A 26,361-nucleotide genomic window follows, 5' to 3' on the forward strand; every position below is an offset into this window, starting at 1 on the left:
AGGATTGACAATAGTAACTCTTTAGCTTCTTTTTAATGCTAAATTTTTGGTCACCTGATGCTGCAGCATGCAGCATATGTCACAGCACATGCCACAGTCCAGACTGCCACAATACACAGACTCACTATGCCACATCAGAAGGCTCCAAGCAGCTACCGTTCTTGCTCTTTAGCCCAATCTTTTATACCCCTCACATTCATGCATATTACCTGTGTATCCTCTCTACCTTTCTGTGACTGATCAGTGCCCCTGGGCCCTCCATGTCCCATTGCTGCCAATGCTGTTCACCTGTCCTGCACAGCTGTAGCCCACTGGGGACAAGGCTCACCCAGCCCCCCTCCCAGTCACCACAAACTGTGTGCCTACAACTTGATCGACAAAACAAACTCAGTTCTGTATGGAAAACTACTTTTTTTTTTTATTATTCTGCTAGATTCAGATCCTTTGGCAGCTCAGAAACACTTTGAATGACCACCACTAGATAACATGACTTAAAATACCCCTAAAGAACTAGCAGGACGCATCAAGCTTCTAAGCAATACTATGTATGCTCACTCTCAACATAAACATTGCTAGCAAGGGCTGTGCCATGAGCAAAAAGGTCTGCAGTTCATCAACATAGAGTACTAAGCTTGAAGTGTTACACTTTAATTAGCATTTAAGACATAAAAGCAGATCTGAAAATCTTTCTGAGATGAAGTAACATGTTGGTCTTTTCTAAAATGCTCCTGCACTGCAGGAATAATCTAGTCCAACAGATGCATGTACATTGCTATGCTCCTTTTGGTTCTAAATTCCCTGTTCAGTATATTTTAATTCTTCTCTAGCCAGTCATATGAGCAGTGTAGTTACTTGCCTGTTCCATTAGGAGAGGTAGAAACTTCAAAAAGAATACGGAAAGCACTTCAACAGACCATGTGCAAATCCACCCATCAGTAAATTCTACTGTGGGCTCATTTTCAGGTGATTATTACACTCTTCTCATGCTTCCCAGGGCACCCAGAGAAAGCACAAATAAAGTCATATTTGAATGTACATGAGTGTTAATAAGGAAGTTCGAGTAATACCAACAACAAAGATACATGAGTAATGGTCCAAGCTACAAAGCAGATACAGAATTAAGTAATATGTGGAAAACCAAGTCCTGATCCCATTAAAGAGAGCTGTCTAGGTGGCTACATGGGTTCTGAAACTGGCACTAATGAAGAGGAGACCCAAGGAGAAAAAGATTTTTTCCATAAACCTAAATGAAGCTGTAATACACAATGAACTTGAGAACATTTCTCTTTCTTACTTCAAAGTAACAGAATCATCACATTAGCATTAGTTTAAAAATTTATGCCTTTTCTCCAAGCAGCATTTAACATGCTTTTCTACTACTATTACCTGGCTTGTTCCAGTAAGATAATGACCTGTGCAATACATGCTTATGACATAAATAAAAGTGGAAGAGATTTAACCAAATGCCTTAATCCAAAGCAGAGAATTATTTTGGAGTACAGGAACAATTCTTTGTTTCTAGGTTCAGATCTACTAATATCACTGTGGGACATACTAAGATTAAGAAAGCTATCTGGGCACTGTGACAATCCCTGGTTTTTGACTGCCTATTTTATAGGAAAAAAAATGATTTGAAAAATATTGCAAAGTGTTTTCTAAACAATAACAGAGAAGGCAAACCATACAGGAAGAAAAGGTCCCTTATTTCTTAGGGAGAAATTACAGAGGCCAATCTACAGCTTACATGGGATACGGGAATGGTAAGGCCTTCTTACACATCTGCAGATGGAAAAATGAAGAGTCACTAACATATCTTTGCATGTGAGAGAAGTCTGGTAAATCTCCTGTGCCTCTATTCCAGTAACTCACCATTAGTCTCTGCAAACATACTTGGAAACTCTGAAACATGTCACTCCTGGGATTGGAGCTTTTCTCTAGAGTCACAGTCTGTTGACATAAACCACCAACTGTCATGGTAAATTAAACAAATAGCTTGGATTTCTCAATAAGAAAACAACAACCCTCAGGACAATCAAAATTAACAGCAGGAAAAACTGTCTTTTACTTTAAAAAAAAGAAATAAATAAAAATGTGCCAAACACTGAAAAAGACACAGGTCCCTGTAAAGGCAGAGCAACACCTTTTTAGGGACAAAAATGCCACTGTGTAAAACCTCTGAGCTGGCTCACAACTGACAGAAGAGTACCTGATCTTCACAGATACTCCATACCTAGTGGGGTTTTGTTTTGGTTTATTTTTATTTATAATTATTACAGACTGCACAGTGCAGTGGACAGTATGTCTGTCCCTTGATAGGACAGATATGATTTATGCAAACAGCTGAGGACACTCATGTACAGCAGCAGTCTGGGCAATACAAACACAGAGGGACATGTGCATATGCAGGCATGCATTTGTGCTTGGACAAGTACAGAAAAAATTCACAGCTACTATACAAGGACAGAAATCTTTGGGCCAGGAAATTTTTCTTCCTCCATTTCAGAGAGAAGAAGGACTCAATAAAAGAAATCTCAAGTCAAAATTATCAAATTTGACATCATCTTGAGTTAAGAAACAAAGACACAGATGAGAGATATCTTAACAATCAGCATTTCTGGAGACTCCCAAAAATTAAGTGGTCTTTCTGAACCCTCAGAAGAATAGTTCCAGCTGGCAGACGTCCATGCACATAAAGGAATTCATCCTACTGGAGAAGGAAAAGGGTTAATGTGAGCCATGGAAGACCGCGGTGCTTTGGGGAGGAGGGAATATACATGCTCCAATAAGCCTTTTCTTCCCCCACAGAATTACAGAAGAGGCCAAGGTTTCATTAAAACCCCAGCTGGAAATGGTAATTCAGCACCACCTGTCACAGCCCCGTGGGCACCCCCAGGCCCTTGCTGACCTGCCCAGCCTCAGCTGCTGCCTCCACGGCCCATTCTGCACCAGGAGCCCCAGTGAAGCTCAGGCTCTGTTCCCAGACCTGGATTGAGTTTAAATACCATGCCTGCCTCTGGTCCTGCACTCATCTCCTCAGACCTATGTTATCTGTACTCTTCAGACCCAGGCTGTGGGTGATCATTTCATCACCCAGGCACATGGTGTGACTCTTAGGGCTGTCCTGTGTAGGCTGAAGACTTGGACTATGATCCCTGTGGGTCCCCTCCAATGCAGCACAGTCTGTGTTTATGGAATTTTCCATGTCTGGGACTGCTCATGGCTCCTACTACCAGCCCCAGCTTTCTCACACAGCTCAGGCCCCATGGCACCAGGTGTCCTGCTGGAGTGGGCACTGCCTGTGCTGGTGGCACCCTTGCCTCTCTTCTTGGCCTCCCTCATGGAGAAGCTCTGCTCATGCTGCTCCCAACATTTAACAATATCAGACAAAAATCTTTCTAAAGAGGAAACCGCTCTTTTTAACAAAGTATTTTTGACTATTTTAAAACCACCTAGTCAAATCCAAACTCACCTCTTAATAAAGATCACCGTACCAAAAAATAGTCTTCAAAGTTTCCTCAAGTCTCTACACAGAGAAAACTCAGGTCCAATGTGGTGTTGGTACTAAAATCAGCATAACCAGACTACTAAGGCAAAGCTGATAAAATTAGCACAGTCAAATCACAGTGACTACCACAGTCTGTGTCTTGTTCTTTGTTCATTACATTTTTATATTTTCAGAAACTGCTGCACACTGCTGCCTTTTAAAGCTATACTTTGTTTTTCAAACCCAGACCAACGGGCAAAAAAGCCACCTATGATACACAGCTGTGGAGACTAGGAAAGGGGAAGAAAAAGACAGGAAAACCCAAACACCTGTATTTCAGGAGAGGAATGCAGGCAATATAACACAGAGTGACATAGTAGTTAATTTAGGTGTCTTATACAACTAACTTGTTTGTTTGAGGCTTTAAGAATGCTTTTGCCTTATCAAGTTATATTTTACTTTTTTCTCAATGAAACAAATATGCTTTTTGTGGCTTCTAATAATATTTTTATATTGTCTTATGGTAGTAAGCAGGTATTTAATTAACCTGAGAACAGCAAGAACTACTACGCAATGGAATTTTTGTTTGTAAACTATCAGGTTCTAAAGGAAAGGGTTTCTGAGAGTAACTTCTTAGGAGATGTTAACAGTCTGCCTTTTGACCAACTTGAGAAGTAATGTTTTTTTCAAACAGTCAAAAAATTATTTCAAAAAAATACATCTGTTCAAAATATATTTTTAGAAGTTTCAAATGGTTGATATCCTCATCAGTCAGCTAATGCTAAGTGTACATACCATATAGTACCCTTGTATTAACCTCTGTAATTAAACTACTAATAATCAGATATTCGGAATAACAGTATTTCTAATTTTCCTATCTTAAATCCATTACTGTACATCAAAAGACAGGAACAAGACCATAGCTCAATTAGCTTACAACCAAGACAACATTTACAACCAGAAAGATATTATAACATTATACTGTGATAAATATTAATGGAAAAGGAAAATTTTTACCATGTGAAAGTCAGACACAGCAAATGTAAAAAAAATTGTTTTAATCATGAAGAGATTTTGATGGGCAAAACCAAGATGTTCACTGGAAAGAAAATAAGGTAAAGAATTTAGAAGACTTGAAGTAACTACATTGAAGAGCTTATATCCAGACTTCAAAACCAATCTGTGAACAAAAATGCACTTTAAAAAGGTATTACAATTCAGCAACACAACAAAATATCACCCATATATTTACCAGAAGTCACAGGAAGAAAAAGTAACCACACTAAACCTTGGACTGATATTCTGACCTAAACAGCATACTAGGTTTCACAGCAATTATGAAGGCCACATTACTAAAAGACAAGGAAGTAAGAATAAAGACAGTATCAGAACTCCTCTATGAAATGTTTATGAACGTGCTAATCCAAACTCAGACCTGAGATATACCACTTTTTTTTTTCATTCTAGGCAGTAAGTTCACACCTACCTGGGATGCCCAGAGCAATGCATTTTAAATTCAACCACCAGGGAAATTACTACATAAGCTGGAGAAGATGGGAAAATCAGAAGAGGACTTGCGTGATTTTTGTTGTTGCTGCTTTGTTTCTTTTTTTTTAATAAATTGACAAAATGGAAGGATACCAATTGGCATTGATAAACGCCTTTGAAAGCAACAAGGGAAGGAAGATTAAAATAGAATTCCTCAAAGTAGGAGTACAGAACAGAAAATGCTTGTGGCCTTGCTGGGAAATGGGCATCCAGAGTTGATTGAAAGGAGAGAGTAGCTTGTTCAAATGAATATAAGAATGAAATATATATATGATGACTCTTTACAAACAGGTTAGAGGAGCAAGACAGAAGTAACTATATCTAATTTAGCCATTAATAAATCTGGGCTGACAATCACATCAGACAGATCTTAAAGATGTTTACAGATCACAATGAGTTACTAAAAATATTCTGGAACTACCATCTTAAAAATCAAAAAATCACAGTGGGGAAAAAACCCTATAAATACTCTTTTCTTTTCATAACCAAAGAAGCAGAGATTTATTTTCTAAAATGAATATAATTTAACATCTTAAACTATTTAAAAGGGGTCATCCTGCCTCCTTCTGTGTAGCTTAGGAGTAGTACATTAGACTTGCAGAAAGACATAAAAGGAATTCTTCTGCAGTACTGAATGTCTTGAAAAATTTGGAAGATTCTTACCCTGTATTGATGGAAATTATTTCTATCAGTGGATTCTTCCTAATCTTTGGCAAATCCAGTCGTGCTCCCCCCAAACGTTTTCCATTATCCTTTTTCTGACCCAGCAGCCTCACAGAATGACCTTCAAATAAAACAAAAAAAAAAATGCAGTCATTACAAAGAAGTCTCATCACAGTTGTTTTGATTTGCTCTTCTTCAGAAGTAGTGTTTATATTTCAAAGACTGAAAATGAGAATGAGATGTAATAATATATTTCCACCATCTGGAGCATTTATAAAGAGACACTGACAGGTAAAATAAATCATCTTAAAATGAGAAAATTATTTCATCCAATTATCCCTTCACACTTACATTTTCTGTTTTATATGATTAAAATTATCTAAGCAGTCTCATTTTCAGATTCTCTAGCAAATAGCAACACAGCAATAATATTTAAATGAGTTGCATGGCAGGATCAGATGATTCTTCCTGAAAAATTTAATTCAAACCTAAATTAGGAGGTAATAAACAACTAAATACTTTTTTAGCTTATTACATGGAGAACCAACACATTTCAAGGTTACCTGACTGTGTAAATCTGGAAGTGCTGTGAAGCATATCCTCACATGTCCATGGCTAAGCTGACTACCAACATTTGCACATATTCCTCCCACTCCAGGACAACTGCAGGTCAGAAAACTGCCTCACAACTACTTTCCTGAAGCCATTAATGTTCAGGGAGTAAAATACAAATAATTTCACCAACTGCCTGCAACATCAGTCATGCCACGACATTTAAAGAGCACAAATGAGAGGGTTCACTGATATTTTGAAGCAAGAACTAACAATGAAGAATCAAAACAATTGCGTGTATTATTGTATAAGGCAGTCTAAAGTGTTCCCAAGTTATAAGTGTAAGACTTGTATCATTTACTCCACAAAGCCTAGAACAGGCAGGTGAGAGACAGCAAGGGAAAGCTAATGGTAGATGCCTGAAGAGAGTTGGAAGACAACAAGCCAAACAGGTAGGAAAATAAAGCATGTGTCTCCTGAACTTGGAAAATTCCCTGATAGTAAACCCTATAGCTCCAATCCACCACATATTTCAGCAAAGAAAAAGCTAGCCCTAAAGTAGGAGGGAGGTGAGAGGAATGCATTAAACTATGAAGTACAAGCTGAGCTACATCCAGCACAGCAAAGCCTCTGACCACTTCAAATCAATTAAAAACTGTGTTACATCAAAGCTCCTAACTTATGTTACCAACAGCTATTTACTTTAATAAGAATTTATTATTCCTTCATCAGTCAAAGCCTTTCTTCACTGCCTGTTTTGAGTCATAAATTAATTTTTGAAAAATGTAGCATTCATTCTCTTAATTTATTTCCTTGGTATAGCAGCAACAGCCTAGAAAAAACCCAACTACTTCTAGAATAACATCTTCCTCAAGTTTTTTAAAGGTACATAAAAAGTTTAAACCAAAAATGTGATCTAATGAACAGGAGAGCAGGACTGACCTGACAGCATAAAGGTTAATACCAATAGGAGACATAATGGTTAACACTGATAGAAGATATCATCATGTCAAAAGGAAACAAAAGGCATTACTTCTGCAGTTGCATTTGACAAAAATTTCATTATACCCTGTGGTGAATTTAGTAATATGGTGCTTGTGCTACTAGCATTTGCTAAATTACTCACTTCTACCATTTCCTGAGAATAACAGCAATATCCTTGTCTCACAGTACCATCACTTATTTTCTAATCTAATGCTTCATTGAAGAGCTGCAAGCATGGCACCATTTTATTTACTTGTATAACAAAAGTGAGTGCCTTAAACCAGAAACAGAAAACATTCCTTTCTTATTTCTTAACACTGTGGTTTATTTGGAATAAACCAGTTTATCCATTTTTTAAATATTCAGCTACATTGCCATATTAAAGGTGTATTTGGATTTATGGTTGAAAATACAGTGGAACAATTCAATGTAGTCTTAAAACAATCAAGTTTAACAAGTTACCCAAAATTTAAAATTAACACACTTAGAATTGGGGTCAAACCACCATTCTTAAGTTTAAAAAACAAGATGAAAACAACAAACCACAAAACCAACCTGCTCCCCTCCCCAAGTAGTATCTCATTGTGCAGAATCGGGGAGGCCTCATCTCCTCACAACACAGACCCTCACAAGCAGAAGCCATGCGAGTTACTGCTCTCTAACAGGAATTTAGCTCACGCTCGCCCTTTCTCAGACTGACAGCAGTCCTCAAACAGGCAACCACCCCCAAAAACACCCAACAAGATGAGGCATTCTACAGACAGAATAGAGTTTATTGGGAGAATAAGACTGAGCTGCTAGTATTGTCAGAGACTTCCTTTATTCAGGAAAGATACCCCAGCTCTGTGACCATCCCCCACGTGATCCACTGAAAGTTAGCACCCACCCCAAACCTGAGCCTGAGCTCAGGAAATCCATGGCCTGGCAATCAAATGCGGCACCTTACTCTCACATAAAATACATTTCCTCCTGAAGGACATTGAAGTCTGAATTAAAACAGACTTGTAAGACCTGTGGGGTACTCAAGAATAACAATATTCGTGTACTTTTCAGTCCAGACACCAGAGGCTGAAGAAATGCCTCTAGTAGGAGATGATTTTTAGCAGAGAGTTTAATGCTTCCAGAAGGCAAGCAGCACATGCACATCCAACTACTGTGACTTGTGTGGCAGGCACACTTAATTATTTTTCCTAATAAGAAAACCCCCTCAATTACAGTATTTGTGACCTTCAATCCTTTTTCCCCTACTCCATACAAGGACTATTCTCTTTCATTTTAAGTAAGCACTAAAACATCTGTTTACAGAATTGTTTCTATTAATAAAACATAACTTGATAAACACTGAATCATACTTTTTCACATGCTGTAAATCCTTTTTCCCTCATACTTATTTCAAAAAAACTTAAAAATAAGTATTTTGTCATCTTCAACTAGGAAAAGGCTAAATACCCTTCTTATTTTTAGATTGCCTAACCAGCACTATTAAGCCCAGATCAACATCAAGTTTAACAGAAAAAGCAGTAACTTTAAATCTCATTCATGACCTCCTTTCAAAGCTTAGAATGAGACAAAACACTGCAATTAAGCTTTACTTCTAAAGCATTTTATCTGATTAAGTTACCTTCTCTCTGACTTTACAGGTTGCATAACTTACCTAAGCAAAGCAGGTGTCCCAAACTTAAAAGGAACCTTTCTTTTCATGTTTGTTTTCTTTCCTTTTTTTTTTTAAAGTTTTGTACAACATTTTTGAAAACTGAGTTAATCACAAGTCTATTACCATAATGATGAGTGCTCCATCTCAGATATCAAACAAACACCACTCGTTTTTTGAGGGCTCACTCTGCAATGCAAGCTTTGAAATACAGCTTAAAGACAAACAGATCTAGTCAGGTTAGATAGGAAAGCCTAAACGATCTAGGCCTATTAATTGCTTCTGCTATAAAAATAACATTTCTTCTTCCACACAGTCTAGCAGCAGATAAAATTCCATTAAGAAAAAACAAAACAAAATCTGAAAAAGTTAATTAGTGGTTTAGGTCATGTGTCAGAGCAGTTTTTCACTAATTAGTAGATAATTAATACAGATTACAAATAACAGAAGTACTAACCAAGTCCAGCAAGGACACTTGCAGAGCAGAATCACTCACATCAAATGCAAATGAAATCAAGCTAGGAACAATTTAAAATGAATCAGAGCTCTCTAGTTTTCAGAATTGTTTAATATTAAATTCATCTTTACATAGAAGTCAGTAGATGCAATTCACATTACTTGGTACTATCTGCAAGAAGGATGAGGTTGGAATAAATTAACCAGTATATTAAATCCTAGTGTTAGTCTAAAAGAAGGCATTTAAATGTGTCTAGTTTGATCATTCAGTATGCAAAATGAAAATATTTTCAAGGTATTTATATTCACTTGTTAAAAAGAACACAAAGAGTTTTAATGGCATGTACATATACCTCTAATCATAAATGTATGTGCTTCAGGATTGATGGAAAAGGCCCAATCTTGAAATATAAATATATGAAGGGAACAGGTAATGGAATTTCTTTGTCATAAGATTATAGCAGTAAATGTCCTGTGAACCTCAGGTTACCATCACATCCCTGAGACCTAGAATCACAGAAGCATGCTAATGATGTTAGAGCAAACAGATTCAAATGGGACTGGTACCTTCCTAGTTTATTACAAGTATAAATCAGGGGGAAGTAGCCTGGCTTAGTAAATTTTAGCAAACTTTACCTGGCTATCAACATCATATCAGATACTAGGAGATGTATATTATGGTTTAAAAAATGGTCAGTTTCACTGTGTCCATAGGCTTACACTCCTCAAGAACTGCTGGGAAATTATATCTGCTTGAAACATGGAGGAGGGCACCCACTGAGGGTCCCTCCCCATCCCTGCACACCCCACTGGAGCTATAGAGTGTGACTCTGAAACACAACTCCCAGCCAGACACAGCTTTCTTAGCTTCCAAGTTCAGTGCAGATATCTCAAGCAGCTCAAAACCATGATTTTACAGAAAATCCTCAAAGATGCAGGAAACCCCAGCCTTGGCAGCAACAACTTCTATTGTTTTCTGCTTGTTCTGTTACACACTCTTTCCCTTTCCCAGTTACATCACTGTGCTTAGAGGTTATTCACCATTTCCTGAAAGACGCTTTTTTCCTCAGAGCACGGCTGCCAACGCGCTGTTCTGCACCTCTCAGATGTCTCTCACCAACATGATTTTCTCCAGGAACAGGATTAAGCACTATTTCATGTACTCTTGCACATGTTTCCTTCCACCACTGTTTGGCTCTCAATGAATAGAGAGCTTCCTTTCCTCAAGGTTAGCACTGGAAAAAATAGCACATAGGAGCAGTGTAGCTAAGGAAAGGAAGGTAAAAGCATATGAAGGGAAAACAAAGTAATACATTTCTTCAAAGAAAAATTAAAGGAAGAAGGGTAAAGGAGAACCAAAAGCAGTAATAAAGACTGAAAGAAGCATAAAGCAAGGGCAGACCCTAAGCTCCTCTCCCAGCTTTTCTCCCTGCCCTGCAGCACAAACATGCTCTCCCACAGCAGACATGACTGATTTCAAAGGAATTCCCAAGCTCCTCAGAGCAATCACATGCTGTCAGACACACACAAGTGTAAAAACAAGGACACTAACTGGTTTAGAACTCTGCTGTTTGGATGCTCCCATCCAAACCAACCCCATTGGCATCCCTGAATGTCATCAGTGGCATTTCCTGTCCCAAGTAAATTCAGAGAGCAAAGAAAAGCCAAACCTAACTGAGAGGTTTATGCCCTGCTCCTGACCAAGCAACTAATAAAAATTATTCCTCTTCTAGATCAGTGAAGATGGGAATGTTCTGTAACAGTCAAACTCCTTCATCTGGTGTAGGTAGGAACAGGGATTAACTCACACTAATAGTGTCAGAGTTACTGATTTTTCCTTGTGCTTGGGCCAGGCATCCAGTCCCATTAGGATGCTGATAGCCAATGCTATGTTTGATCCAGTCTCTGCATTCAAAACTCTTTCATGAAAATATTGCTTTCCACCCTATATCAAATCAAAAAGCTTCCTAGAAATGTGCAGGAATTACTAAGCATACAGCACATTTGCAACTAGCTTGAAATACAGAGAACTACTAAGTGTTGCACTTGGAATTAGCATCCAACAATAATACTGCTTTGGAAGACTCTGGAATGTGTCACAATGGTGAAGACAGGAGCTTTTTAAAATTAACTTAATGTAATCTCAAAAACAAGATATTCAGTAGAAAAGGTCCACAGGTGTCCCATATTGCTAAAATTAATACACTACTTCCTCTTCATTAAACATGCAATGCCTCTTTATTCTTGGCATGTTTCCAGTGTATGACTCAATCACAACAATATCTGTAAGCACTAAAACCCTACTGTACAAGAAGTCATACAGAAAAAGAGATAACTATTAACAAGAAATTACTGTCCATGTAAAAATTTCACCAAGTTAAATTAAGAATATAAGTATTCAGGAACATTTTTGACACATCCATAGTATTTTCCTCTATCACAGCAAAAGCATTTGAAATGCTTAATAGGCAATATTAAAGCACTACTGCTTTTTTATTTTTAGGATTCACTAGCTCCATCCTACTTATTCTGAGATCATGCAATGTTATTGTCTTTCTGGAAAAGTGCCTGAACGTTGAATCTCCTGTGAGTTCAAAATGCCAGCCACAATTCCACAGCTCAGAAGGACAATACTTAGAATCGACTACAGGAAGAGTTCCCCTGACCCTCTGTCCTCACCTCTCTGTGAAGAAATGCATTTGATTAGGATCAAAGATTCTGCTCAAAACCTCAGGAGATCCTGGAGAGAAACTTCCAAGGGAAAAGACATTTTGAATCAGATAAAACAGGCTGCATTATGAGGAAGGGAAGTGCTGAAAGCAGGATTGTCAGAGCCAGCAGCAGCAGCACAAGTAACTTGCCTAATGTTTTGGGGTGTGCAGGATGAACAGAACAAATTTAGCCTCAGAGTGAAACACTGAGCTGAACTTGTCACTGTATCCAAAATCATGAGGTAGTCTTTACATTTACCAGCCACAAGGATTCTCTAACAGAGCTAAATTCAGTTGAGTCTAACCAATGTGAATAGGACAGAAAAATGGGGGTGATATAAGATTCACTCAAAATGTGGAAAAGAGCACATAAGGGTTTGGAAGAAAAGGCACCTTTTCCATGCACATCACAGGCTCATTTAGCAATGAGCAATCACAGTTGTGCTACTGAGATTTTCAGTCTGTTTCCCCCAATTGCTTGTTTTTGTCTTCTGTGGCACTATTTATCTCCCATTCAGTTTCTGTGAGTTACTTACAAAATAAAGTCATAACAGTGACAGTCATAATAAGGACAGTCAGTTCTATCGGATTTATAAATTAAATCAGTGAAACACCTACACTGAGAAAAATAATTACTAAACCTAGCTAAAGTCCTGGATCATCTCACATACCTAACAGTCCCTGCATGCCCAAAAGCATTGGAACAGACACAGAAAAAACAGCAATAAACTTTCTTGTAAGAGCAAAAATTAGTTGATAGTAACAGAAATTTCTTGCCCCAGCAGGGACAATTTTAATGTTGAGCCACATTATTATTGATGTTTTACAAAAGCAATTAAAATCTGCCTTTGCAGAAATAGTTTCTCCACAATTACTGTATATTCCTCATCATGCTCTACATTTTTATTTAACTTACAGTCTACAAAGCTGAACTCTCTGAACTGATAATGGCACAGATCATGGTATTACTATTTGGAACTCATCAGTACCCTTCCGTACATCACACTTTTAGTAAGCAGTCAGAAAGGGGCAATCAAAATGCAACGTGGTGTTCTCACTGAAGCCTCTGGCCACATGAAAAACCCTTTGTTTAAAAACCATACAGTGGGACACCTTCCAGCCAGGTCTTTTATAAGCCAATGCTTGTTGTCAAAGTAGCTCTTAAATAACAAATGGGGGGAAAAAAGCTACTTGTTTAAGCAATGACGCTCTTTCTAGCCATAATGCTCTGATGACAACAAAAATATAATTTTGTTTAAATAGGAGTATCTCCAAAATTTCCAATCCAGGGCACAGAAAACAGAGGCAGGTGACACGTACCACATTATGCCATTAACCTCAGTGATTGATACATACAAATGAGTGATGGGTGAATCCTTTAATCACAGTCTCGGCCCCAAGTTACTGACTCACTGTAGCTCTGCGTATTCCCACTGAAAACATTATTTCAATCCCATCCAACTTTCTTAAGTCTTTTAAACACAGTCCCTGGCATGAGTTCATAGAATCATAGAATTCTTAGTTAAGGGGTTGGAAAGGACCTTAAAGGCCATCTGATCCAAATCCTTGTGCCATGGGCACATCTCCCACTAGACCAGGTTGCTCAAGGCCTTATCCAAGCTGCCTCGAACACAGCTTTCCCAGTTAGTGCCCTTACTTTTCCACAATCTCCGTTTAAAAGGCAATTCCACCTCCTAGAAATCGCATTAGGGACATGGTACTCTCCCGGGATGTGTGGAGGGGGCTGCAGGGGCCGCTGCAAGGAGAGGCCGGGGCTGCCAAGGGCCAGACACCGGCGGCTCCAGCCGGCTCCAAAAGCCCTGCCACAGGGCACCGCGGAGCTCTGCAGCTGCCACAGGGGTAAGAAAGGGACAAACACTGCCTGGCAGCCAGGAAAGAAGCGTGAGGGAAAGCCCTGTGAGCAGCAAGGAGAGAAGAGGAGGAGGAGAAAGAGGAGAAGGAGGAGGTGCTGCGGGTGCTCTCTGCTGGAGAGGAGGAGAGCAGAGCGAAGCCGATCATGCCCCGCAGCCCGCGGCGGAGCGGGGAGCAGGAGCGGGGAGCAGGGCTCCTGCATTAAGTGCACGAAGCCTGCGGGGATCCCCACCGGAGCAGCCTGCTCCTGAAGGACTGCACTCCCCGCAGAGGACCCGCGCTGAAACAGTTCCTGGATCCCCAGAGCCCACAGGAATGCCCCAGGCTGGAGCAGGGACAATGTCGGGAAGCAGAATCAGCAGAGCGGGGCTGCACTGGGCTGACCGCACACTCCCTATCTCTCTGCACCACTCGGGAGGAGATGGAGGAGTCTGGGATGAGAGAATGAAGCTGAGCATGGGAAGAAGAGGGGTGGGGGAAGGTAGCTATAGTTTCTCACCACTCTATTCTATTTTTAATTGGCAATAAATTAAATTAATTTTCCCCAAGTCGAGTCTGTTTGCCTCGATAAGTGATCTTCCTGTCCTTATCATGACCCGAGAGTTATCCCATTTTATTTTCTCCACTGCCCTCGTGAGGAGTGGGAACAAGAAAGCAGCTGGGTGGGGGCCTGGCAGCCAAAGTCAACCCACCACACAGGGAAATAAATAAAACAACCCACCCAAAACTGCCCCCCTCACCCCTCCTTTCTATGTCCTTTCAAAGGAGATAGAAACAGAAACACAGACTTGATGAGGCCACTACCCTCCCTCTGACCCTCCTAAAGCTGCATTTTGGCACAAACAGTGACTTTCCTGACTGGGAGCCAAATGATACTTTTCCTCAAATAAGAACTCCCGACTCCTCCAATTTTTATTCTTCAATTTGGCCTGTCATCAGCTTCTTAAGTCAAGGCTACTCTTCCCACAGTCATAGAAATTGAAAATAGTCTATTTTATCTACTGTTACCAGCAGATTCTAGTGAAATCAAGCAGCACATACAAACACTGTTTAACAATCCGGCATTCATATATGTACAGATAAATACATATACACACACACTCACTGTCAGGTGGACAATCCAGTATAAATTCTACACTTTAGCCTATATCTAACATAGGTACCTTTTATCTCTTTTTCATACAAACACTGCAATTATCATGAATCCTGCTAACCACATGAGCACAATTAAACAGTTGAGCAAATAATGGTCAATGTTTAAACTGGGAAGGGATGGACAACTTCACCAGACAGGTCAACGTGACTGAAACTGGGAAAGGTTATGTTAAGTATAAAGGGCTCAACCCTGAAGTAATTTCCTTCGGTTGTTTTTTATAATCAGGTCTAATGACCCATTGTAAAACTGTGTTTTGTGAAAGCATTAGACAGACACAATATGGACTAAACTCAATTCAGCCTATGTCCCTCATCTCCCTAAGGCCGAAGCTAAAAGCAGACTGTACACAAACACTCTGGTCCCATGCCTCCCACCCCCACAAACCCTTAATAACATGAGATTTGAGAGCATGTCTAGAAAGGAAGGGGGAAAGATCTAAATATCTGACAACCTAAATTCAAAGCCAGAAAAGAAGAATTTCTCTATTAAGCAGTTAACATTTCTCCTTTAAAATACAGAAGAAATGTATTCTCTTGCCTACTGTAAACTGTTTATAGCCAAGCTTGTATACACACACAGGCTTTTTTTAAAGACAGATTTTAGAGTGATTCATAAAAAGCTGACTTGAGCAGTCACCATAACCACATTCTGCAGTTGCAAAGACAAATCTTCAGCTTATTGGAGCATACCATAGAAACTGGTCATCCCAAATAAATTTTATATTCTATACAGAAATTTTACTAAGCGATGCAGCACACATAAATTATAGGCCTGTTTTCACCTAGCTCACAGACACCACAACTCCTTAGCAATATTTTCCTAACATTCTATGTCATCATACTACCTTACTGGAAAACTAAGCACATGGAGTGGGTATGTTGCCCTAATGTAAAAATTGCTGTAAGCCAGACTTAAAATTTGGGAACGTGCAGATGAAGCAAGGTTTACTGAACTGTTGAATTAGAACCCTGCATGACAAAACCATTCTGTTCTATCAGGAAGAATGAGAGACACACTGGCTACACAATTGTGGATGTCACTTTGAGAAACTCAGTTCTGAGACTGTCAATGAATTATTTTGTCTAGTTCCTCACAGGCAGTATAGAGGTTTCAGATTATAAATTACCATATCATATGAAAAGTACATGAAGATGCCTCTAGTTAAGATATATCTTGGGACACAGTATAAATATTAATTAGACATGACCTGCATACAAATACTGTACTGCTATTGAAGATTGCTTCTGGAAGTGACAATTTACCTCTAATTTACCTGCTAATTAGGAAATTTCAAAGATTCAGTTCAACACTTGTGATAAAAGTTAGGATGGCATAAAAATGAGAAATCACTAAGCATCTTAAAAGTCTCTCTCTCTCTCTCTCTTTTAGCTGTCAGTGCAACAACAAATGTGCACATCCTTCTTTTCCATTTTCTGATGAAACAGGATAAAAAGATAAAGTCACACAAAAAGTGTTTATCAGAATTATCTGATGGAGAGTTGGGAACTAACAATTACACTGACTTCACACATATGTGGTAAAGACCACCACAAAGATATATTTCTTGAAACTACGATCTCTTGACGCAGCAGAATGGAATTGCTCTGAAAAGGTCTTCCTGACAATGCCCTTAAGACTGAGAAATAAAGCTAGAAGAAACCCTTTGATATTTCATACAAAGAGTTCTAAATAATTCCAAGAAATCAATTTTCTTTGGGAGTGCAGCAAGCTTTCAACCAAATCCAACAGGGAAGCCATTTTCATGAAAAACTGAAAAGATGACTATGAGGGGAAAAAAAAAGATAAGGAAAAAAATTCTTTCTGCAAACTTTCCCTTTTTGTAAACTGTGTACTACAAAGTTCAAGCATCCAAGAAAAAATTAAGGTACCACTTAAGAAAGAAATGGGAAGCCAGGGAAAGCAAGACTTTTAGACTTAAAACTAGCATCAAGGTAACCTATTTCCACCTTGGTATTTGGACAGAAAATCCAGACAACTCAGTGAGGCTGACCAATCTACAGAGCTGTCGTACAGAGCAGAGACACTATGAAGTTCCACTTATTCAGTCAAATTTTTTATAAATATTCAATATATAGTATTTTGAAGCTTTCAATATATACATATTCCCATTACAAGAGTATATCACGCATGCAACCTTTAGATTTTCTTTAAAAAAAAAAAAAGGTGAAACAAATTGTATCATACAGCTATGAGAGATACCTAGCTTAAAAGTCACAGGTGTAAGCTGGCTCTGAATTCAGAATTCATATTTAATTTAACCCCCTTGTCTCACACCACCTCAATCTCCTGAAAGCATTAGCAGCTTCAGAAGCTGTTGCCAACAATGTAGACTCATGAAAACAAAGGGTTACATTTCATTTGATCTAAAATTAATTTAATCTTCTACCATGTATCTGTTTCATATAATAAAATATTCTAATCAACAGTCCTGTTATCTACAGTATTTTAATTCAGTTGGATAATGGGAGTTCACAGTTACACTCTTCATAAAACACACTGAAAAAGAGTTTCACATTCTTCTCCATTAGTAGATGATTCCAAAATACATAAAATAATGCAGCTTATTGAAGTAAATTAAATAAATATAAGTAAAAGCTCCTAATTTATGGCTGGCTTTAACCAAAGTAAACCATTATCCTATGCTATGATCCCTGCCAACTTGATTCTCCTTCCAATTGCAATCTGATTGCCACAGATGGGTTACAGTTGGAAAGGACCTCTGGAGACCACTGTATCCAGCCCCCTCATCCAAGGAGAGCCACTGAGAGCCAGCTCCCCAAGACCATGTGCACAGTATTTGAACACAGGGATGGAGTCTCTACCACCTCCCTCAGTAACCTGAGCCAAGGCTTGGTCGTCCTCACAGTCAAAATGTGTTTCCTGGTGTTTAGAGGGAACCTCCTCTGCTCTTTTGTGCCTGTGCCTCTTGTCCTGTCTGTGGGTGCCACTGAAAAGAGTCTCTCTCACTTCTCTCTGCACACTCTCTTCAGGTATTTATATACTTTGATGTGATTCCTCCTCCCTGAGCCTTCCCAGGCTCTCCTATGAGGAGGAATTATCCAGTCTCAGCCCCTCAACCATCTCTGTTTGACTCTCTCCAGTATGTCAGTGTCTCTCTCAGAGAGCTGGTTTGCATTCATCTTTTTCCAATGAAACTCCAGAAATCCTGAGTTCCATTACCTTTCGGGAAATCCCTGATCAAATTGGCACTATGTATGGAATTCAGCAGCTCACTTTCTCCTTCTAATTCAAATCACTTTTAGTAAGCTAGAAAGGAACAAAAACCTTTCCAAAAATTCACACTTTTAAAGTTTAAATATTCACTAACATTCCTATGAACATTATTTTCCAGCATTATATCAATGTTTAAAATGCAATCTAAAAATCCATTCAGTGAAAATCATTATTTTAACAGCTGCTACTAGATTATTTGTACTCTTAAACATTCAGTCATCATAACCTGAGTAATTAAGTTATCAAAAAAGCAGTAATATCTGGAGTCAGTATAAATATTACAAACCCCATTTTTGTCAAGGGAGGGCATGCTGACCCAGGTTATCATCTTACTCCTTCAAGAACTAATAAAATTTGGGAAAAAGCAGATAGGGATCTAAAATACCCTTGTAAAAATCATGAAGCATCATAATTTCAAACATATTGTCATGAACACCATGATGTTTCTGGGCAAACAGTTTGCCTTATTAAATAAAAAATATGTACTGAATATATTTCTTCTTTGCTTGTATGGAAAAGTAGGTTCTACCCCCCAAAAATACATGCCATAGGTTAAGGATAATCTGGTTGGGAGTACATTAAATACAGGTTTCATTCCTGAAAGCATTCAAAGCAACATGAAATCTTAAGGCCCTCAAACCACAAGCCCTAGAAGCCTTACACCACACTACACAATTTCATGATAGACACTTTTTTTCCTTTTAAAAATTTGCACTGCTTTAAACTTCCATGCTGTAGTTCAAAAAAATTGTATTCCAGCAATAAAGTTACTGACAATGTCTGGTGGACTAGACACTTGTTTATATTGAAAGTACAGCCAATTAAAGTAAAACTTGTAATTTAAAGCTTCATGGAACAGTAATTTTTATGGCCTGATAAGTAATGGAGACAAACTTAGGTAACCCAGAAAGGCCCAGACAAATATATTATTTAACAGCAAATGTTTACTGGTCAGGCTCACAAACAATACTGGGTTTTTCCCCTCCTTTGCTGCAAAGTACTAAGAGTACACACATGAACAAAGCCAGAAAGAACAGGGAACAGAGTTACAAAAGAACATTAAATCAGAAGATAATATATCTGCCCTGCTGAGAAGAGCTCAGGGAGGTAAGCCAAAACATTGGAAAAGAAGAAAATACCAGAGAACTAAACAAAAGAAAGTAGAAGTGTAACATTTAATCAAGATAGTGTAGGACTTTACACAATACTCTACACCAACCTACACTGATTAAATGATTTCTTGATGTCTCCTCTTGATCATTTACCTACAAAACCAACAGCCCTCAGAGCTGCTGACAGAAAACATCTCTGAAATTATCACTTATACAAAGCATACATGACAAAGTATAGCACTGCCCAAACATTCAGCTGGAGCACAAAGCAAGAGTTAGGGTGAAAAAGAACACACCAGCAGCACTTCTGGTAATGCTTACACATTTCCAACTAGCTGCAATTAGTTCAAGTGTGATGCTTACCTTTAATAGTTTCCTCCACAACTTCTACTACACGATCTATCTGCTGAACCTAAAAAAAGTCAGAAGGTAAATACCTAAGTAGTCAACAACTAAACATACTTTCATATTAACTAGTCTTTCAAGAGTGTCTTCTTGTGGATTAAGGGAGAGTAAAGAATTTTGGGCTGTGTTTTTAGCCAGTTTTTACTTTCTGTGGATCTTGGTCAATCTGCCAAAAGTAACTTTAACATTTACCACCCAATTTAAACCAAATTTTGTCCTCAAAAATGGCAAGCTCCCATAAGTTTGGCAAAAATCACCAAGCTGCTCGAAAAGACTTCAGGCCTTAAGCTGTTGATAGTCTGTGACAGGCAATGGTGAACCAGGCACTCAGCACCTGGGTGGCTCAAACAGACAGAACACACCAGAACACAACAAAAAGCTGAGGATGTCAGGGCAGAACATAGGAGAGAAAATGAATGAGGTACTGGATGGGGAAGACACCGGAACACAGGAAGAAATTAAAATACTGTTGTGAAATTTAAAAGAACAAGATAGTCTCCTGAACTTGATGCAGGTTGTGTTTGGAAATGGAGAGAAAAGCCCTCATGCTTTTCACAACACAAAATAATCTTTAATGACCTCAATATAACGTCTGCAATAAAGACAACAAATTTATGTTTTAGTGTTATATTTGCCAAAATTCACCAATAATGGGATAAATAGTTCAATTATTTCTTAATAGGTATATCAGTCTTTATTTAAAGTCAATGGCCAGCACACTGTAGAGATTTTGGCATATAAACTAAAAGGAATCAACATTAACACCACAAAATTAAACACTCAGGAATTCTTAAAGCTGAGGTTCTTTCCACAGCTTTCATCCAAGCCACCTATTCTGTATAATTCTACTTCAGATATTTACATACAATGTATGAAAGCCAACTTGTCACACTTAAGTTTGTATGCATTTTTTTCACAATATTCCTTTCCAAACACTGCTTTTCTAAGCTGTACATTACATTAACTAGATGTAGCATGAATTTAGCATTCTTTTCCTTGGAGTTTGTTTTCCAGCTTGTTTCCAAAACAAGCAGAAAAGCACAAGTTGCAGAGGCTTCAAGAGAATAACCTGGTCTGCAACAAGGAGCCTGGAACATGGGTCCCTCATATCAAAGCCATTAAGTCTCTCTGCCCTAAACCACTGAGCTTGTCATCTCCTGTAAATACAAGACTGCACAATCTTGTCTGCTTCACATTCATTTTCCCAATCTGTCTAGTAGAAGTTAAAAAAAAGCTCACCTATAGCTGGAGTCTGATTTTAAATTCCCAGCTGAAGTCAGTGGGAGTCAATTCCTTCCTCATCTGAGTGTTGGATCAAGTTCATGTAAAAGTATTTTTCTTTTTTTTAATCTGTATTTCTTTTGAAATACAGATTTTAAAATAGGCATGTCCACCATTTCAGATTTTTTAATACAGTACATTAGTTATAAATTCTAGAAATTTAGTTATAGTATTCCTAATATTTCCAGTTTAATAATTTTATTGAAAAATAAATGTATTTAAATAATTTTCTGAATCCCAAGCATTCACATTACAGACATACATACCTAGCAATCAGCTTATAAAGGAAGCACACATAAGCAGTCATATGGAACACATGCATATTTACATAGTTGTGTAAACATCCATTTTGGATATAGTTTTAAAAATTATGACTCAAGATATTTAACATACATACTTTCTACTAAATGTTTAAAAAATAAATAGAAAAATTCCATTTGGAAATAGAAGTGTGCACACTTAAAACTGGACTACAGACAGGGAGCAAAGTCTGTGTTATATTACCTAAAGTATTATTGCTATATGTCTCAGTACTAGACTGTTCAGGTTCATAACCATTTTAATAATTTAAAATATGAGAAATCTGGGTGGTTCATAACCTGAGCTACCAATTACTTTCTGCATTGTGCATCTGAGGAATTTTTGCATTGCTCCAAATCCCCTGCTGAATAAAGATAGAAAAAAAAAACACCAACCATTATATTGCATCTTCATTTTATTGGATAAATTAAATTATTCTCAATATGTCTGTCAAGAAGATGGCTCATGTAAGTAATTAAAATTATAGGTCTGAGAGATGAGATCTTCACCTAGAAATGGATGTTTGTTCTGCCTTACATGTTATTTCCCACATTAAATATTTTTCATTTGAAATTATTGGAAATTTTTTGGCTAAAGCCCCAAGTGCTCAGGAAGAAAATGTGGAATGCTTCCAGTCTGCATTTATGAAGATAAAAGTATCTTAGAAAATGTGAGGTGAATGTGAAGTGAAAAGAGTGAAAGGCTTAGAAAATTCTTATTGGGGGAAAAAAAAAGGGCGGGGGAGAAATGAAAAAGGAAAAAAAAATTTACAAAGTCATAGTAGTGAAATTTTCTTGAATATATAAAGGTCTGGTGGATGCTTTTCCTCACATCTCACTAACCTTATGAATAATTCTGCTCTAGACTGGCATCAAAGATAAACCTTCAGAGCACGGCTCCAATAATGTCTCTCTCCATCAGGCATCAGGAAGTCCATGAAGCACAGAGACATCCTGGTGGTGTATGAAGGGAAATGACACCATTCCTCAACATTTCTTTGCAGAGTGCCTCAAAAAACCAAACCCCAGGACTGACACCACTCCTGGGTGTGTTAGTGCACCCCACTTGTTCCACAGATCTTGTGGCACCTTGGTTCCAGCATAGTTAGGTACATTTCTGACTTAATGTCCACTTCAAATGGTTCTCCACTGGGAGGTGAACAGAACAAGAGCTACAGACAGAACAGAGTTGACAGCTGAGGGGAACTGTGCAAAAAGAAAAACAAGAAACAAAACACTCAACCAGCACAAATCAGGGCTGGTGCAGAAATCTGGGCTGAGATTGATATGGGCCGAGAGCACAGGCAAGGCTGGAGAAGTAGCCAAAGCAGGGAACTGTCTGGTGAAAAAGCAAGGATAAAGAGAGTTTTACAAAGCATGAAGGCTGAGTTGAAACAAAGGCCAGGACAAATCTTTGACCCTTCCTGGTGGGATCAGAACTAGGCCTAAGTGCAGCTCAGCAATCATTTGTATTCATAATAACCCAGCACTGTCAAGCCCCCACTAAACCATATCCCTAAGCACTACATCTGCACGACTTTTAAATACCTCCAAGGATTGTGACTCAACCATTTCCCTGAGTAGTCTGGTCCAATGCATGATCACCCTTTACATGAAGAAATGTTTCCCAAGATACAATGTGAACACCCTAGGAGTGACCATAATATCTAAACAGAGCTACTTGAAGTAAAACAATCTTTTTTTCTCATCTTGAAAAAAGCCCATATATTGATTTTCATTGACATAGTTAAGAAACAAAATGGTCACTACATAGATAAAACAGTCTGTCTTAGGTAATTACAACATGCTATTTATAATCCTAAAGATTTTAACTCCAGTTCACCAACTCTGTTTCATCTCACCTTGTTTAGGGATCTCTGCCAAACACTGGATATTAAAAGACTACTCAGCCTATCCCCTCTCTAAAGCCAGTAAAAGGGAAATACATGGCTTCAAAAGGCACCTCAGGTTTTCTAAAAATCTAAATTATTTTAGAGATAATTATCTTCATTGACCATAAAGAGAGCTGAGCAAAACAGACTCTCAAATTACAGCACTTAGGCAAGATAAATCTCGGGCTTAATACATAACTTCAAAAGGCATGTGACTATAGCCACGCTGGCTTCAGAGGGATAACATCTGTGTTTAAAACCTTTGCTGACAATACTGACCAAATGGGCATTACTCTGGGTTAGGAATGTATCCTGAGAGGAGGATCTACACAAACTTTAAAGGGAAGGGGACTACCCCAGAGATGCACATAAACAACTGATTTTCACTGCTAAACACTGACACGGCTGAAGGATAATTCTTATCTAAATTAATTGCTACACCCTTTGATTGATAGGATAGTACATAGCTACTGTAGAAATGAACATTTTCTATTTGCACATCCAATTTTCAGTTTAAAAGCAGGTGCTTAACTGACACTCTTTTCTGGCTTTCCCAGTTCAAGTGTCCTATATGAATATCAACCTGGGAATTCAAAAGCCAAAGCAAACCAGCTGACATTTGTATGAAGCCATTCAGGAAGTTACAGAATAAGAGTGTCCACCTGTTCCCAGGTTTTCAGCATGTTTTCCAATAAGTTCTGCTAATTCAAATAATTCAGACTAAAATTCCATCAAATTTGGCTTTCATGAAGTAGATATTGGATATTTGCATTTCATGCAAGGCTCTGTTTTAAGGGCAGCAGACAGGCTCCAAATCTTGAATGCAGTCTGGCCTTATAAACACTGCAAGGTAGGCAAGTATCACTATCTCTGTTTTGCAAACATCATCAAAACTTTTATGAACTGAACCACAGAAATACCATACAATGTATCTTCCTGGTTTATGAGGCCAAAGCAGTAGGGATGTACAGACACTTGACATCTTGGTACTGTTCCAGTGATTTCCTTTCACAATGGCACTGCTAAAGCTTTGCTCGCCGGAGCATTTTACAAATGAAGGAATAAGGTACATTAAACTTAAAAGTGTATACCAATTACAGATGTACAGCTTGAGAAATAAAGTGCTTGCTTTTTGTAATGCACTTAGCATTTTTTATGCTGCATCATCACTTTATAGCAGTGCTCCTGGTGTTATGTGCTGCTGCTGGGAGTGTTCAGCACTCCCACTAATCACATTCCAGAGTTTCAAACTGGATATGAAAAGAAAATTACTTAAGGCTTGCCTTATACAGTAGAATAGCCAGGGGAAAGGGTTAGTTGGAGGTCAGTAGAATGCAAGGAGCCTTGGCAGAGGACTTTCATGGCTCCTGGAAGCAGCGGCTTCAGGCTCATCTTGGCCAAAGAGCCTGCAGTGCCCTACCATGCACAGGACCTGCACCTTCTGACACTGAGAGCAGCAGCAAAGGTGGGGGTTACAGCCTTCCAGAGCAGAAACACTGGATTGCTTGTGTGGGTTTGTGCAGATGAAAGAATAGGAATGAGAGACTTCCCTTGTATGATGGGTGTATGGCAGGAGATGATAGGTCTTTGATGCTAGATGTTACACTGGGAAAGATAGAGAAGGAAGGAGAATTGGAGTTGTCATTCAGGATTCACTCACCTGTGGAGCTATTGTATGCTTTTAATGGAATACGTATGTGGATTAGGCCCCATGCTTTCAGTCTGCACAGCAAGTTTGATGATTTCAAAGCATGGATACACGGGCCTTGTGAAGCCCCTTAAGACCTATAAACTCCCAGCAACCTGACCAGGGGTTCCCACACATAGCCTCATTTGGAGATCAAGCACCTTAAAACTCCAGAAAATGTCACTGAAATAAAATATCCCATTCCAACGGCCCAACTATCACTGGGAACCAGGGTTTTGCATGTTCTTGTATGGAGCTCAGGAAGTGAGGAAGCACTACCATTAGCTGCATCCATTCAGGGGTCCCAAAACATAACCTGCCAGCTAAATCTTTCATTCCCCCTTGTCTCTCCCTTCCCTTCCCCTATGATCCCCTCAAAACAATCTGCACAGTTACACATCCTGCTTTAGGATGTGTAACTTAGGTGTACTTAGGGTGTGTACTTTAGGTCTAACTTTTTTTTAGTTACTTCCTAGCAACTAAAAATGAAAAGTGAGTGATAACTACATAGGAGAGCTGATGTCTCTTTGTGCACTGCACAAGCACTTGAGTTTGAAGTAAGTACACCACAAACTCAAAGGAGTAAGCTCTGGAAACCACCAGAGGGGAACTGGCTGTGAACCTCTGGAATGCATTATTGTGTACTTCAGGTACTTTATACCCTTGGCAGATTTATTACTGCCTAGAATTTTCCCGTTGCACAAAAGAGCTCCTTCACCTTGTCATGTCACATTGTGGTTTGCCTTACACACAGCCTATGGCAAGGCCTCAACCCATATTATGTTTATAAAGTAGCAATTATTTTAAAGAAACACAGAAGCACAGTAACATCACAAATGGTAAGAAGGATATGAAGTTGCCCTTCCTTTCCTTCTGCCCAAGGAATAATCAGGCAATAAAAAAAAAAAGAACAGTGGAAGTTCAGTCCTGTATTTTTCAAATACAGATCAAAACAAGCTCTGGTCTACTAGAATTTCTCTGGTAGTTACAACACAACTTCCTCCTCCATCCTAACATGAGGAGCAGAAGAGCCTCTGACACACTGCCTTTAGAAAGCCACCCTGAGGGAGTTCTAATTGCTGGTAAATAAACACATTCTCAGACAACATGGTCCTTTAAAATAAATATTGAAAAAGAGAAAAAAAAAAAGTGTGGGGGGAGAAAATAGCAGAACTTATATAAGCAACAATAAATCAACTATGTCTCTCAGCTAAGTTGAAGACCAACCTCATGTAAAAGAAAGATTTTCAAAACTGTACCCTTAATGCTCAAAATTTTAAAGTAGAATCAATATCCTATTGCCAACATAACATTTTCTATTTCTCAATTCTGCAAAAACTGCCTTTCAAAAAT

The 26,361-nt window shown here is 38.6% G+C and overlaps 1 protein-coding gene across 1 annotated transcript in view; it reads right to left on the bottom strand.

The window, feature by feature from the left end:
- The window catches only part of CDKAL1 (CDK5 regulatory subunit associated protein 1 like 1), a 379,153-nt gene that overhangs the window by 231,433 nt on the left and 121,359 nt on the right, over positions 1-26,361 (bottom strand). The window contains exons 7-8 of the mRNA XM_058022013.1: positions 19,808-19,856; positions 5,696-5,816 (exon numbers count right to left, since the gene is read on the bottom strand). Of these exons, the coding sequence (XP_057877996.1) occupies positions 5,696-5,816; positions 19,808-19,856 (170 nt within the window). The remainder of the gene's footprint in view (positions 1-5,695; positions 5,817-19,807; positions 19,857-26,361) is intronic.

This window comes from Melospiza georgiana, chromosome 1 (genome assembly GCF_028018845.1).
Source record: "Melospiza georgiana isolate bMelGeo1 chromosome 1, bMelGeo1.pri, whole genome shotgun sequence".
Lineage (NCBI taxonomy): Eukaryota > Metazoa > Chordata > Aves > Passeriformes > Passerellidae > Melospiza > Melospiza georgiana.